This window comes from Rhodotorula graminis (assembly GCF_001329695.1).
Source record: "Rhodotorula graminis WP1 unplaced genomic scaffold RHOBAscaffold_7, whole genome shotgun sequence".
NCBI classification, from domain to species: Eukaryota; Fungi; Basidiomycota; class Microbotryomycetes; order Sporidiobolales; family Sporidiobolaceae; genus Rhodotorula; species Rhodotorula graminis.
The window spans coordinates 1,358,993-1,371,490 of record NW_017264934.1 but is presented as its reverse complement, the minus strand read 5'-3'; the positions used below and the strand labels follow the sequence as shown (position 1 = coordinate 1,371,490).

The window sequence follows — 12,498 nt, the reverse complement described above, 5'->3', positions numbered from 1 at the left end:
GCGCTCTCTCGTCCCCGCATCAACCGCATTCTTTCCCTCTGCCTCTCTCTGTGCCTCTACTACTCGTCGTCGTCTCGATTGGCAGCATCTGCAATAGCATCTGCGCCGTCTCTCCCCCTCAGCCTTTCCGTGCTCGCGCCGAGAGATTGAGTCCGAGAAAGAGAGGCTCGAATGCAAGGGACTATCGCGACGGCACAGATCCGTAAGGGAGAGGGGAGAGAGCGCAATGATGAAAGCCAACAAGGGAGAGGAGAGGAAAGAAGGTCTAAGCAAGTCGGGTCACCCCATCCACGAGATCTCGGGCGGGCTCGAGCCCGCCGCTCCTCCAGCGCCGCGAGCAAAGTAGCCCGTCGCCGGCGCCGTCGCGCCCGAGCCTCCGCCGCCGAGCCTCGTCGCAGCAGGCGTCGCGTCGCGGCTGTGCCTGCCCGGCGCCGCTCGCCCCGAGTGCGAGTGCAGCCGCGCAATCTCCTCCTCGTCCGCCTCGGCGCCGAGCCCACCTCCCCACCTGCCCCTCCTCTCGGCCTCGAGCTGGAGCTGCGCGTCGTGCTGCTGCTCCTCCGAGTCGTCGAGCTCGAGCCGGCCGACCGGCTCCTCCTCGCACCGGTACGACGACGACGATTCGGCGCCGCCATCGGCGTCGACGTCGAAGCTCGCGATGCTCGCAGCGGCCGACGTGTGCTCGGACCCGAGCGCGGGCGTCGTCGGCTGCGTCGTGCTGCCGACGCCTCGACGCAGCTGGTGGTACGCGACAGCGCTCGGGCCGCCTCGGGCGGCGGCGCCGGCCGACGAGGGCCGCATCGGCGCGATCGTGACGGGCTCCGAGGCCGTCGTCGTCGTCGCGTCGGGCGGCGCGGACGAGGGCGAGTCGGCGGTCGAGCCCTCTGCGGCAGGAGGATACGGCAGAGGCGGGTACGGCTGTGGCGCGAGCGCGGCGAACGGGTAGGCGCCGAACGCGGCGCTCTGCAGGGCGTGGTGGCGGTAGTGCGGGTGGGCGCCGTGTGTGCCGGGCGAGGCAAGAGGAGAGGTCGTGCTCGAGAGCGGGAGGGGGAGGAACCGCGGCTCGACGCCTGCGGCCGACGGCTGCGGCAGCGGCGGGACGGCGGTGCTCGTGCCCGACGTGGCCGACAGCGTCGGGCTCGCTCGCCCGTGACCGTGCCCGTAGAGCGTGCGCAGAGGAGCTCGCGGCGTGCGCTCGGGCCCAGTCGCCAGCCTTTCGCGACTTGGCGAGCGCGCCGCGACCGCGGCCGCCTCGGCCGCCGGGTCCTCCTCGATCGAGAGGCGGCTCGTCTGCCTTCGCAAGCTCGACAGGCCGCTCGACGTGCGCGGCGACGGGCTCACGCCGCTCGGACCCGCCCACCCCGCCGAGCCGCCAAAGAGGACGGGCGGGCTCGCGCTCTCGCCGCCGCTGCCGGCGCTGCCCGGGCCTGCAGAGCCGTAGACGCTGCTGCGGAGAAGTCGCAGCTGCTCGTCGACGTCACGCTTGCTGACGAAGCCGCCGCCGCCGCCGGCCGCGACAGACGACCTTCCCAAGCCGCCGCCGAGGCCGCCGCCGGCGTCCGACGCGCGCAGGTCGGGCTTCGAGTCGAGCATGCCGAGGAACGCCTCGATGTCGTCTGCGTCGTCGGGTGCGCGGCCCTCGTGCACGAACCGCCGCCGCTCGGCCGCAGGTGCGGGCGCTCCTGCTGCGCCGGGTCCGGCGCCGGCACGCGCCGCCGCCGCGCCGCCAGGCGACGACGCTGCGTCGTACTGGGCCATCATCGTCCCGAGACGACTGACGCCGCTCGAGCCCGCCGCTGCGCCGCCGCTCGCCATCGCGCCGCCGATGCCGCCGCCGCCGCCGGGCGAGCGCCCGAGGCTGCCGGCGACGCCGAAGCTGAGCGCCCTCGACGCCGCGCCGCCGCTCGGCCTGCGCACGATCGCGGAGCCGTGCCCGTGCGGGTGCCCGTGCGCGTGCGCCTCGTCGAAGCTGCCGCTGCCGCCGCTCGCGCTCGACGCGCGCATGAGGCCCGAGCGCGTGTAGCTGCCCTGCGAGCCGTAGCTGCCGAGGCCCGACGGGCGCACGCTCATGCTCCCGCCGCCGCCGGCGAGGGGCGAGCCGCTGAGCTGCGGGTGCGCGCCGGCAGGCGCGGGCACGGCGACGGGGAGCGGGAGCGGCTGCTGCCGGCCGATGGGCGCGCCCGACGGCGACGACGACGACGCGAGCGCGCTCGTGCCGAGGTAGCTGCCCGCGCGAAAGATCGGGCTCCCGCCACCACCGCCGGCGCTCGTGCCCGCCGCGCCGTAGAACCCTCCCGCGCCGGCCCCGCCGCCTGCGCCTGACGACGAGCTCCCGCCGCTCGCTCGGCGAAAGAACCCTCCCGCCTGGGTCGCCGGGCTCGCGCTCAGCGGGCTCGCGCGCGGCACCGAGCTCGAGCCCGGGCCGCCGCCCGAGTACGACGCGCCCCTCGCGCGCGCGAGCGAGATGAAGGCGGGCTCGACGGCGCCGGCGCCCGCCGAGGTGGATGTGCTCGGCGCCGCTGCGGCCGATGCGGGCGACGGCGCGGCATCGTGCCCGGGCCCGTAGGCGACGAACCGGGGCGCCGACGACGAGTGCGACGCGGTCGGGCTTGCGCCGCCGGCGCTCATGTACGAGGCGGGGCGAGGCGATGACGCGGCCTGGGACGAGGCGTGGCTCGCTCGAGGGACGGCAACGGGTGCGGGGAGGGCGTTGCCCGGGCGGGGCGAGCTCGAGAGGGGCGAGGGTGCGTGCGGCGTCGTCGTGGCAGGGCCAAGAGGGTGCGGCGCGTACGGGTGCCGCGACGACAGCGAGCCGTAGCTCGGCAGGGGCGCAAGGCCCGTCATGCCCCTCGCCGTCGAGGCGGGTGCGGCGGCGACAGGTGGGCTCGCGCGCGACGCGCCGCCGGTGCCGATGCCGAGCGCGAAGCCGCCGCCCGGGCTCGTCGACGTGAGCGGGAGCGAGCCTGGCTCGGCGCGCAGGGCGTGCGACGAGTGTTGGTGCGGGTGCTGCTGCTGCGGCTGCTGGACGTGGGTCGGGTACCGTGCGACGGTCGGGCGGAAGAAGTCCTCGTCGAGGAAGCGCGACGAGAGGAGCGTCTCGATCTCCTCGACCGAGAAGTCGGTGTTGAGGCGGTACGTGACCGAGAGCGAAAGGGTGCTGCGCGACGACGAGAGAGGGTCAGTGCGCAACCCTGACCACGTGTAGCTGCTCGTCCTCGACTCGTCGAGTTGACGGACGGGCAGCGCGAGTGAGAGGTGACGCACCCGAGCGGCGTCTCGATCCCGGGGAACACGATCTTCTCCGTCTCGCCCTCTCCGCCCTCGAGCGCCTCCTCGATGCCGACCTCTCCCTCCCTCTCCTCGCCCTCGCCGGCCCTTCCTCCGTATCCCTCGCCTCGCCCCATCCTGACCCGCAAGCCCAAGCCCGTCCCGCCCGCCGCGGCCGCCGCGAACGGCCTGCGCGCCAACCGGCGGTGGAGCGCCCACGCGGGGAGCGTGCGCGCGAGCGTGAACTGGGCGCGAAAGTGCAGGATCGCGTGCTTGTACACGGTCGGGAGCTCGATCGCCGTCGTAGTCGTCGTCGATGGTGGTGCGGGTGGAGGAGGACGGGCGGCGGTCGAGGGAGAGGGGTAACTGGTGGAGGACGAGGGCGAGAAGGACGCGCTCGAGGTGGAGGTCGAGGTCGTGGTCGAGCGCGGTGAGAGCGAGAGAACCCAGCGCTCGAGGATGACGTCGGGCGCAACGCTTGCTGTTGGCGGTGCGCCGCTCGAGCTTGCCGCCGTCGCCGAGGAAGGCCGGCGAGGGCCGAGAGGCGCCGCTCCCGCCGAACGAGGTCGCGGCACGGGCGACCCCCGCCCTCCTGGTGCGGCTGTCAAGCCGGCGTACACGTCGTGCGCCGGCTGGCGAGGCCGCCGCGCCGGCGCCGAAACGCGCAGGCGCTTGCCGCGCTGGTCGGCGAGGACGAGGACCTGGTTGGGCGACAGGTCGGACGTGTCGAGCACGACGTCGAGTACCATGGGCAGCACGAGTGGCGTACTAAGCTCTCATGGCTAACGTACTAAGCTCTCATGTTTCACGTACTAAGCTCTCATGTTTGAACAATAAAATTAATACACGACGAGGCGGGACAAGTTGCGCCACGTCTTGAGCTCGGTGCGGAACTGGTCCGTGTCGGGTAGCTCGAGGTTGAACTGCGGGTGTAGGCGTGGGTGAGCTGGGCAAGTCGACGAGGGAGGGAGAGAAGGTGCGGGAGCGCACCCATTTGTTGGTACGACGCGCTTTGTCCTTGAGGGTTGCGCTCGCCCTTCGAGGCTGGCCTTGAGGCGGTGGTACAGGTGAAGCGGCCGGGCCGACGACTTGTGCGGCGGTCGAGGCTGCGCCGAGAGCGGGCGAGAGCGGGTGGTCGTCGGTCGGCGGTTGGAGGTGGGTCGAGCGGGCTTGCGAGACGACGGCGCACGTCTTGGCGTAGAAGTGCTGCACGGGTAGGCTGTGTGTCAGTCGGTGGCATGCGAGGTGTCGGTGCGCTGAGTGGGGGAGACGAGGAGAAGGGAGGGGACGAGGGGCGCACTTGAACGAGCTGGTCGAGTTTGGCGTGGTCGGTCGGGGGTGGTGGATGGATGCGAGGGCTTGGTGCGCCTGCCCGCTCTGTGTCCATTGCGGTCGTGGCCAGCTGAGCGCGAGCGGGCGACGACGACGACGACGCGGCGGCGGCGGCGACTGTCGCGGGTGATCGCGGTACTAGCGGGTGGTTCTCGAGGTGGTCGTTCAAGCAAGCTGCAGGGCCAGCAGGTGGCCGATCTCGGCGTAGCGGTTGGGGGCGAGACGACGAGTGTCGGGTCGTCGGGTGGGGAGGAGCGACGAGCTGCTCTCGCTCTCTCGCTCTCGACGCCGGATGAGACGGCAGAGGCTCATTGCCCTCCTGTCGGTCGTGTGTGCCCTCCCCCTCGTCGCCCTCTTTGTCACGCATCGCCACCGCGACGCCCTCGGCCTCCTGCTCTCGTCATCTCCGACCTCCTCCCTCGACCTCGCTCCTCTCTCTCCCTCCACCACTTCACTCCAACCCACACCACCACCACCACTCGCACCGCACATCATGGCCGCAAAGGACGCCGTCGGTGCGCACCCTCTCGCTCCCCCGCTCTCTCCCCACGGCCTCGCTCACCTCCCCCCTCCTCCTCCCACGCAGAGTCCAAGATCGCCTCGGGCAAGCACGTCGTCGTCTTCTCCAAGTCGTACTGCCCGTACTGCAGCAAGACCAAGTCGCTCCTCAAGGAACTCGGCGTCGACTTTGACGTCTACGAGCTCGACACGATGGACGAGGGCTCCGACTGGCAGGCCTACCTCGGCGACAAGACGGGCCAGCGCACCGTCCCCTCGGTCTTCATCGGCGGCAAGCACATCGGCGGCAACTCGGACCTCCAGGCCCTCCACAAGTCGGGCGACCTCAAGAAGCTCCTCGCCTGAGCGGGCCCTCGTCGCCGCGGCGTCCTCCCCTTGCCCGCACTGTGCCCGATCCGCCGAATGCAACAAAAGCAGCAGTTCTTTCGTCCTTATCTTGTTGAGTTCCGCAAGCGAGAGACCCCGAGCGAGAAAGAGAGCGCGAGAGCGTGTCCGACCGAGCGGCACGACCAGCGCGCCTGTGCCGCTCACGGCGACAGCGAGAGGGTATCGAGAGGCTGTGTAGTTTGAGTTGGACAGCCGGTACCGGTACAGGAAGCGCGGCAGCCCGTCGAAGGCTCGCGCTCCAGGTACAGCACGGTCGAGCGAGCGGACGAGCACGACGCACAGCAATGTTTGGCTGTTGCGCCCACCTCAGAAAATCATTAAAGCATCGATAGGCCGTGTGCGACCGTCGAGCAGGCGTGATGGGCTCGCGCACAGGCTGCACAGGCGAGCGAGGGTCGGGAGAGGGAGGAGCGAGGAGCGAGGAGGGGGGTCCACGCGGACCAGCGCAGCGAGGCTCGATGCGCGCTCGCCCGTGAGCGCGTATAAAGTGCCTGGGTGGACTGCGTCGGCGCAGAGCGCTGTAATGCGCGAGACGAGCCCAGAGACGGCGGTCGAGGTCTCGAGAAGATGATAATGTCGCTCGACGAGCTCGTGTCGTGCGGCGCTGGCGATGGCTGTCGGCGATTCGCCGGTGTCTAGGCAGCTTGCCGGTACAGACTAGCGCTGGAGTGGGTTGACGAGGAGGGAGCGGAGGAGGAGGAAGGGGAGGTGGTGGTGGTCGGTCGAGACGGGCGAGGTGTGCGGCGCGGCCTGCTGAGTTGGCGCGGGCGGACAGTCAGTCGAACGCAAGCTGGGCGGCAGCAATGCACGCCGACAGGAGCTTGTAAGAGCAAGGGAGAGGAGGTCGACCCTGTGCTCGCCGCCGCCGACGCTCCTCGCCCCTCGACACGACCCGCTCCCTCGCCAGCGGATCCGCAGCCATGCTCAGCGACGCTCCACCAGCCTACCAAGCCACGCCGCACCCTGCCCGCACGCCTCCAAAGCTCGATGCGCTCCCCTCGCACCTCCTCCTCCGCATCCTCGCGCACCTCTCCCTGCCCGACCTCGTCCTCGCCCTGCGACCGGCGTCTCGCGCGCTCTACGTCCACGCCATGTCGCTCGCGCGTATGCAGGGCCTCCCGCTGTGGCACGACGAGGTGCGCGCCGCCGCCGCCCAGCGAGCTCAAGGCGGTGCACCACTCGGTTCGTCGGATCCGCTCGGCGCAGCGCTCCAGGACCCAGGCGCAGACGCTGCACCCTCGCCAGCATACACCACTGCCGCTACCGCGACCCCAACCAGCTCGTCCTCGCCCCTCTCCACCCGCTCGCGCGAGCTCGCCGTCCTCGACCTGTTCCTCGTCGCCCTCTCGACCTCGCTCGCCCGCCTCGGCGCCTCGTCGCTCCTCTTCACGAGCGAGGACGACGCCCTGCGCCTCGTGCCGGGCGAGAAGCGCGCCGACCTGTGGAACCTGCTCCAGCCGAGGGCGCGGTGCGAGGACTTGCTCGCCGCGAGTTTGGCGGCGGCGGCGGCGGCGCGCGCGGGGGCAGGACGAGGTGGGCAAGGTGCGGGGCGAGACGCAGCAGGAGCAGTGCGAGGCGAGGACGTGCGCGTCGAGCTCAGGGCGAGGGAGGCGCGCGTCCTGCTGCCCTTCCGGAGCGGCGGCGGGCGCGAGACGTGGAAGGGCGTCGCGAGCGTGGCAAGGGACTCGAGCGAGCCGGTCGAAGCGCTCGTCGAGCGGCTCTCGTACGAGCTGGAGCGAGCGGCGGTGCAGCGGCGGACGGACGGGCTCTCGCGGTGGTACGAGGCTCGGGCGCAGTAGAGCGGCAGAATCACTCTTTTCGCATTGCGTCGATAGAGAGAGAGAGGCAGAGAGGGGCAGAGCTACACAGGTGGGAGAGGGTCTATCGTGCGAGCGATTCTAGAGCCCGCTGAGGTACCACCCGAGGATGCCGAACGCCGTGCCCGTCGCCTTCTCGAGCGGCGAGTGGAAGAAGAGGCTCGTCGCCGCGAGCATGACGACCGAGAGGACGATGACGCCGCACGCCGCGTAGCCGACCGCCTTGACCGCCGGGTGGACGTGCTGGACCTTGGCGCGCGCGCCGCCAGAGAACAGGCGCGGGAAGAGGGCCGGCAGGAGCGGGTACACGAGCTCGACGAGGAAGAGCGAGCAGTGCACCATCATGAAGGCGTGCCCGCTCACGTCGTGCCCGCCGCGCCAGTACTCGCCCCTCGCGCCCGTGCACACCATGGGCGGGCCCTCGGGATCGCCGAGCCCGTCGGCGTGCAGGCCCGCGCCCGCCGCGCGCGAGCTCAACGGGTCGCTCCCGATCGCGCTCGGGACGCACACGGCGCCCGACGAGCGCAGGATGCGGAACGCGATGCTTGGCCCGAGCGTGGTGCCGAACCACGTCGCCTGCGTGAGGTAGAACCACGCGAGTGACGCGAGGAGGTACCGCCGCAGCGACGCGAGGAGGTGGGCCGAGGGGACGGCCGTGCGGGTGGAAGGGACGTTGCGCCCGTTGGCGATGGTCGGGGTCGAGGGCGACGTCGACTGGGCGGCAGGCTTGGTCGGGAACAGGAGGACGGCGAGGTTGAAGGCGACAAAGAGCGCCGTGACCCAGCCCCACGACCGCTTGACGTACCACTGGTTGAGGACGTTGCGCTGTGAGGGGAAGAGACGTACAACCTGTCAGTGTCTGCCAGGCTGAACGTGCTTGGAAAGGGAGAGAGAGCGAGGGCGCACCTTGTCGGCGAAGAAGGGGAGCGAGATGGGGAACTTGGTCGCGCTCTCGCTCAGGCGGGTGAGCGTGTGGGCCGGTAGGCGCGAGCGGAAGGCGGTGGCAGCGGCCGAGGTGGTGTAGACGCTCCACGTCGTCCCTGCGACGACGGTGAGGACGAGGAGGTTGATGAACCGACGCCGCGGTGACCAGGGTCGGGACGGTGCCGTGTGGGCGTTGGCGGCCGGGCGTGGGCGCTGGTGCATCGTGGTGCTCATGCTGCTCGAGCTCTTGTCGTCGAGCGAGGTGGTGGTGGTGCGAGGAGGCGAGCTCTCCTCCCGTCGGCGTCATCGGTTGCGGAACAACAGCCGGCGTTCGTTCCCTCTCGAGACGCGAGGAGGACAGGCTGCGAGGCTTGCTAGTTGCATCGTAGACAGAGAGCAAGCTATCCACGTCCCCTCCCGCTTCAAGCCTTGTGAGCGCGCGTCCTCTCCGCGATGAGCCCGGCGCCCTCGCCCTCCTTGTCCCGCCTCGCAAGCTCCGCCCGCCACTTGACCGCGTCGGCGAACTGCCTCAGCGCGTCGGGCAGGCTGTCGTCGGCGCGCGCCGCCGCCCGCTCGAACGCCGCCACCTCGGCCGCCGTCGGCGGAGCGCGCGCGACCCCGTTCGTCTTGGTCTTTGGGTGCTCGAGCTGGAACTGGGCGAGGCGCAGCTGGTGGTCGGCGTGCCGCGCCGACAGGTCGACCCACTCGGCGAGGGCGTCGAGGTTGTTGATGTCGCGCACGACGAACCAGGTCTTGTCGGCGCCCGACGCCGCCGAGTCGTCGTCGACGTCCTCGCGCTTGACGCCGCCAACGTCCGGGCGACGGCCGTGTCCAATGATGCACCAGCTGAGCGGGTAGTCGCGCACGCCGTCGTCGCTCGCCTTGCGGTCGAGCGGGAAGCCCGACGTGGCCGAGCCGGCGCTCGACTGGAGGAGCTCGTCGGGCGGCGGGGCGGGCGTGTAGTACTCGGTGCCGTGGGTGTCGCGACCGAGCGAGGTGAAGCGGATGCGGGTCTTGGCCATCGTGAGGAAGAAGTCGCTCTCTGCGTGGGTCGCGAGTCGATCGTCAGGGAGGGCCTCGAGAGGGAGACGAGGGAGACGAGGACGCACGAAGCTGCAGCGAGTTCTTGGCGGCGGTGTCGACGAGCTCCTCGATCTTGGCGTCGACCTCGTCGCACGCTTCTTGCCACTCCTTGACCTTGGCCGAGATGCTGTTGCCCGGCGGCTTCTCGGGCTTGGACTCCTCGAGGCGCGCCTTCTCGACGGGGAGCTCCTTGCGCTGCTGGAAGCGCTTCTTGCGCAGCGCGATCATCTCGGTGTACTGGTAGTCGACGCCCTGTGAGTCGGCGGGAACGAGGTGTGTCAGTACACGGCGGTCGAGCCTGGCGGGACGAGAGAGGAGAGGAAGGAGAGACGCACCTCGGCCATCTGGTTGCGGACCGCCTCGGTCGACGTCGCGAGCTCGACGAGGGCGCACAAGACCGACAGGCGCTGCTCGCCAGGCATGTCGCGCTCGCCCTTCATGCGGCGGCCGGCCTTGTCGAGCTTGGGCGGCGGCTCCTCGTAGTCGCTCGCGAGCTGGTCGACCTCGTCGTCGGCGCCGCGCGCCTTCTTGGACGTCGCCGAGCCGCCCTCGTCCTCGTCGTCGCTCGACGCGAGGCTGCTCAGCTCGCTGTCGGACCCGTCCGCCCCACCTGCCGCCGGCTCGTCCTCGCTCGCGCCTCTCTCTCCTCCTTCTCCCTCTCCTTCTCCCGATCCCACGTCGCTGTCGCCGTCGCCCTCGCGCTCCGGCTCGGCGCGCCTGCGCCGCTCGAGCGCCTCCTTGTGCCACTTGGGCCCCTCCTCGACCCAGTAGGCGCCGAGCCCGCCCTCGGCGACCTTCTGCGCCGTGCGCCACGGCCGGTCAAACACCTCGCGGTGGCGCTGCACGCCGGCAAGCGCCGTGCGGAGCTCGACGCGCAGGTCGTCGAGGTTCTCGCGCTGGAGCTTGTGGACGACGCCCGTGTAGGCCTTCTCGCGCACGAGGAGCTCGCACAGGGCCTGGAGGAGGCGCAGCTGGACGGCCTCGGCGGCCGAGTCGCGGTCGCGCCACAGCCACAGGACGTCGTCGCTCAGGGCCGACAGGACGCGCACGAGGTGCGGCGAGAGGGCGTGCGCCTTGGCGGTGGCGCGCGACGAGGACGACTTGGACGACGACGAGGTTGACGGGGTCGGGTCGAGGGTCGGGAGGCAGGGGAGGAAGCGCAGGAACCACTCGCGCAGGTGGAGGCGGGCGCGGATCGACTCGTCGCAGGGAAGGGTCGGGCTCGACGCCCACACGCTCGCGAGGACGTGCGAGCGCGGCGGCACGGGGAGGACGGGCGGCGGACGAGGGGGCATGACGCGCTTGCCGGTCGGCCCGACAGGTCCTGGGCTGCCCGACGCGGCTTTGCCCTTGCCCTTGGCGCCGGCGACGGGCTTGACGGCGGGCTGATCCTCGTCCGAGTCGGTGAGCTCCGACAGCGACGAGTCGGACAGCGAGCCGTCGAGGGCGGACGTCGTCGCCTTGGGCTTGACGGCCTTCTTGCCCTTGGCCTTCTTGGACCCGGGTGCGGCCGGGCTCCTCGTCGCGCCGTCCTCGGTCGTGAGCGACATGGCGGCGACCTTGCCGCTCGCCGTGTAGCCCGACGACAGCTTGGTCCTCGCCGCCGCCGCCGCCCTGCGGCCGCCCGAGACGGGTCCGACGGCGCTCGCCGGGTCGATGCCGAGCTCCTTGAGCGGGCCCGTCGCGTCGAGGCCGGCCTTCTTGCGGCAGCCCGAGCAGTTGCACTCGCCGCGGCACGACGGGCAGGTCCACGACAGGTCGGCGCCCGACGCGATGATGGCGTCGGCGTCCTCGGCGTACCGGCTCGCCAGGCAGCGGGCGCAGTACGTGAGCGAGCACGGGCGCGTCGGGACCTCGTCCGAGCCGGGCCTGGGCTTGCCGGCGGCTTTTTGCGCCGTGCAGCGCAGGAGCGTGACCTTGGTGATGTCGTGCGCCTGGTGGTCTGTGTGTGCGAGGGGGAGACGAGTCAGCTCGTGAGGCCTGATGTGCAGGAGAGCAACGCTCGAGGCGAACCCTGGCGAGAGGGCGAGGGAGGGAAGAGGGCGACGAACCCTGGTGGCAGTACAGCGTGTCGTCGGGCTTGGGCCCTGCCGACTTGCGCGCCTTCTTCTTGGGCGGACCAGCGCTGTCGGCCTTGTCGTCGTTGGCGAGCGCTGGGCGCGCCGAGTCGGCGGTCGCCGGCGGCGAGTCGGGGTCGAGCGGGCGCTTGTCCCTGCTGGTCGGAGCTTGGCCTGCAGCGTCGCGCTTGTCGCCATTGGTGGCGGGCGAGGCCGGCGTGCTCTCGGCGGGGGTGAAAGGCCCGACGACACGGTCGAGCGGGCGCGACGCCAGCAAGACGGGCGCGTCGTCGCTCGCGACTGGCGGTGCGGCTGCGGGTGCCGACGCGCCGTCGACGGGCGTGTCGACGTCCATGGGCGTGTCGCCGGTCGCCGTGGCGGGCTTTGGCGCGGTCGTGGTCGAGTGCGGCGGAGGGGCGACGGCGGAGGGCGAGGTGGGCGTGGCAGGGCCAGTCGACAGCGCGGAGGCAGGGTCGGCTGGCGGTGGGGCCGTGTGCGGTGCAGCAGAGCTCATGCCTGCAGTCGAGGCTCGTCGGCGAGAGCTCGTGCGCGTGCGGGTGGACGCCAACCTCGTCGAGCTCTCTCTCGGCGACGCGTCGGCCTCGCGTCTCTCTCAGCAACTCTCGCATCGTTGAGCGCGACTGGACAGAAGATCTGCGTGCGAGTGCTTGACATTGCCCGTCGAGCGGAAAGGAACCCTCCAGCCGATGACGAGGAGGAGAAGCTTCTGCGCCGACTCGGAACTTGACTGCTGTCCCTCGCCCTGAAGCCCTGCGAGTGACGCTAGCTGGATTCTGGCATGATGAACGCAGGCGCATGCGAGCCTGCCCTGTAGGGCAGAGCGCGAGTAGAGTGGCTCGTCACAGCTCGAGCGCGGCCGCACGACGAAAGCTCCTCCTTCTCCCTCGAACCGTCGCGGCTCCTCAGCTCCTCGGCCGGCCGGCCGACCGCGCCCCGTTCAGAGCAGCTCTGAACAGCCGTCGCCCGGCCGGCGCAACAATCGTCGAGGGCCGCCCACTCGCCGTCGCTTTCCCTCTGAGGGATCTCCACCTCGTCGCCTTCCTCGTCTGGCTCGGCTCCAACCTTGCGCTGCGAGGGCTCCTCGTCGGCTCTGC

General features: G+C 71.1%; 6 protein-coding genes across 6 annotated transcripts; 2 read left to right on the top strand and 4 right to left on the bottom strand.

The window, feature by feature from the left end:
• Window positions 1-152: 152 nt before the first annotated feature.
• On the bottom strand, window positions 153-4,013 carry RHOBADRAFT_53973 (uncharacterized protein; the record flags this gene model as incomplete). The annotated part of the gene is made up of 2 exons (XM_018417086.1): window positions 153-3,154; window positions 3,262-4,013. The coding sequence occupies 2 exons, from the start codon at window positions 4,011-4,013 to the stop codon at window positions 280-282; spliced, it is 3,627 nt and encodes a 1,208-aa protein (XP_018271125.1). The 3' UTR covers window positions 153-279.
• Window positions 4,014-4,103: 90 nt separating this feature from the next.
• On the bottom strand, window positions 4,104-4,651 carry RHOBADRAFT_44591 (uncharacterized protein; the record flags this gene model as incomplete). Its single annotated transcript, XM_018414445.1, has 3 exons — window positions 4,104-4,187; window positions 4,255-4,470; window positions 4,565-4,651. The coding sequence occupies 3 exons, from the start codon at window positions 4,649-4,651 to the stop codon at window positions 4,104-4,106; spliced, it is 387 nt and encodes a 128-aa protein (XP_018271124.1).
• A 438-nt stretch (window positions 4,652-5,089) lies between these two features.
• RHOBADRAFT_44590 (uncharacterized protein) lies at window positions 5,090-5,460 on the top strand (the record flags this gene model as incomplete). The annotated part of the gene is made up of 2 exons (XM_018414444.1): window positions 5,090-5,111; window positions 5,183-5,460. The coding sequence occupies 2 exons, from the start codon at window positions 5,090-5,092 to the stop codon at window positions 5,458-5,460; spliced, it is 300 nt and encodes a 99-aa protein (XP_018271123.1).
• A 962-nt stretch (window positions 5,461-6,422) lies between these two features.
• RHOBADRAFT_44589 (uncharacterized protein) lies at window positions 6,423-7,301 on the top strand (the record flags this gene model as incomplete). Its single annotated transcript, XM_018414443.1, has 1 exon — window positions 6,423-7,301. The coding sequence occupies one exon, from the start codon at window positions 6,423-6,425 to the stop codon at window positions 7,299-7,301; it is 879 nt and encodes a 292-aa protein (XP_018271122.1).
• A 99-nt stretch (window positions 7,302-7,400) lies between these two features.
• Window positions 7,401-8,477, bottom strand: RHOBADRAFT_44588 (uncharacterized protein; the record flags this gene model as incomplete). Its single annotated transcript, XM_018414442.1, has 2 exons — window positions 7,401-8,144; window positions 8,226-8,477. The coding sequence occupies 2 exons, from the start codon at window positions 8,475-8,477 to the stop codon at window positions 7,401-7,403; spliced, it is 996 nt and encodes a 331-aa protein (XP_018271121.1).
• A 188-nt stretch (window positions 8,478-8,665) lies between these two features.
• Window positions 8,666-11,897, bottom strand: RHOBADRAFT_53969 (uncharacterized protein; the record flags this gene model as incomplete). The annotated part of the gene is made up of 4 exons (XM_018417085.1): window positions 8,666-9,285; window positions 9,353-9,578; window positions 9,662-11,268; window positions 11,378-11,897. 4 exons carry the CDS (start codon window positions 11,895-11,897, stop codon window positions 8,666-8,668), a joined length of 2,973 nt encoding a protein of 990 aa, XP_018271120.1.
• Window positions 11,898-12,498: the final 601 nt, after the last annotated feature.